Source organism: Nanorana parkeri, unplaced genomic scaffold (genome assembly GCF_000935625.1).
Source record: "Nanorana parkeri isolate BGI_ZX_2015 unplaced genomic scaffold, ASM93562v1 scaffold4495, whole genome shotgun sequence".
Classification (NCBI taxonomy): domain Eukaryota; kingdom Metazoa; phylum Chordata; class Amphibia; order Anura; family Dicroglossidae; genus Nanorana; species Nanorana parkeri.
Window position 1 is genome coordinate 9,458 of NW_017310757.1, and position 1,455 is coordinate 10,912.

At 56.2% G+C, this 1,455-nt stretch overlaps 1 protein-coding gene across 1 annotated transcript in view; it reads right to left on the reverse strand.

The window, feature by feature from the left end:
• LOC108803932 (endothelin-converting enzyme 1-like) overlaps positions 1-1,455 on the reverse strand; it is a gene marked incomplete at both ends in the record, with an annotated part of 13,565 nt that overhangs the window by 9,438 nt on the left and 2,672 nt on the right. Inside the window, one exon of the mRNA XM_018575718.1 lies at positions 39-163. Coding sequence (XP_018431220.1) covers positions 39-163 — 125 coding nt within the window. The remainder of the gene's footprint in view (positions 1-38; positions 164-1,455) is intronic.

The following is a 1,455-nucleotide window of genomic DNA, read 5'->3' on the forward strand; positions in this document are numbered from 1 at the left end:
GGAGGAGCCCGGTGCCGTCACATTCCTGGTCCACTCACCTTCTCTATGAGGTCTTGCAGTGGTTTGGCGCCGAGCTCCAGGAGTTTGGACTCGTTCAAGCAGGCCCGGTAATATCTCTGAGCTTTGTGCTCGGCAGCACTGCTGACATTCATTGTTGTGTTCTCTGCAGAGAAAGAAGACAACCCCCATCATCCAAATCTGAGCAGAGAGAAGGAAGACAACCCCCATCATCCAAATCTGAGTAGAGAGAAGGAAGACAACTCCCATCATCCAAATCTGAGCAGAGAGAAGGAAGACAACCCCCATCATCCCAATCTGAGCAGAGAGAGAAGGAAGACAACCCCCATCATCCAAATCTGAGCAGAGAGCGAAGGAAGACAACCCCCATCATCCAAATCTGAGCAGAGAGAAGGACGACAACCCCCATCATCCAAATCTGAGCAGAGAGCAGGAAGACAACCCCCATCATCCAAATCTGAGCAGAGAGCAGGAAGACAACCCCATTCATCCAAATCTGATGGGATCATTGAGGATGAAGACTCCCATCATCCTACGGATCATTATACTAGGTGTGCTGTAGAGGCCGCCTTGTAACAGCCGGGGCCTAGAAAGGTGTAGAGCGGGGTGAGCGACTCCGCCCCCTCCTGCTGTGCTCAACTACAAATCCCATCATGCATCTGGGAGTCAGGCCTGTAACTGTCAGTCTCGCAATGCCTCATGGGACTTGTAGTTCCACAACAGCGGGAGGGCTGGAGATCACATGATGAACAATTAAAAGGGATTCGGACTCCACCATTTCCTCTGCTGCTTCTTTGCAGTGTATCTGTTATCTGGGACACGTCAGGCACCCCTCCCCCCTCCCCATGACAGACACCCAGGGGGCCCCCCATCATACACCCAGCACCCCCTCCCCATGACAGACACCCAGGGGGCCCCCCCATCATACACCCAGCACCCCCTCCCCATGACAGACACCCAGGGGGCCCCCCATCATACACCCAGCACCCCCTCCCCATGACAAACCCAACATCAGCTTCCTCACCCCCCGGAACGCGTCTACACAGAGCAGTCACGGCAAAGCCGGACCGGAAACGCCCTAACGGGTCACATTGCTGCACTTCATGTAGATTTATGAAGTACTGACAGCGCCGGGAACGATTGTTTCTATATCCTCCCATCAGGGTGTCACCAGGACGAGACAGAGAGCCCCCTAATCCAGACCCGAGACCCTCCAGAGAGCCCCCAGACCAGCAACAGAGCCCCAAAACCAGACCGGGACCCTCCACAGAGCCCCCAAACCAGGCCCGAGACCCTCCACAGAGCCCCAAAACCAGGCCGAGACCCTCCACAGAGCCCCCAAACCAGGCCGAGACCCTCCACAGAGCCCCCAAACAAGACCGCGACCCTCCACAGAGCCCCCAAACTAGACCGAGACCCTCCACAGAGCCCCCAAAC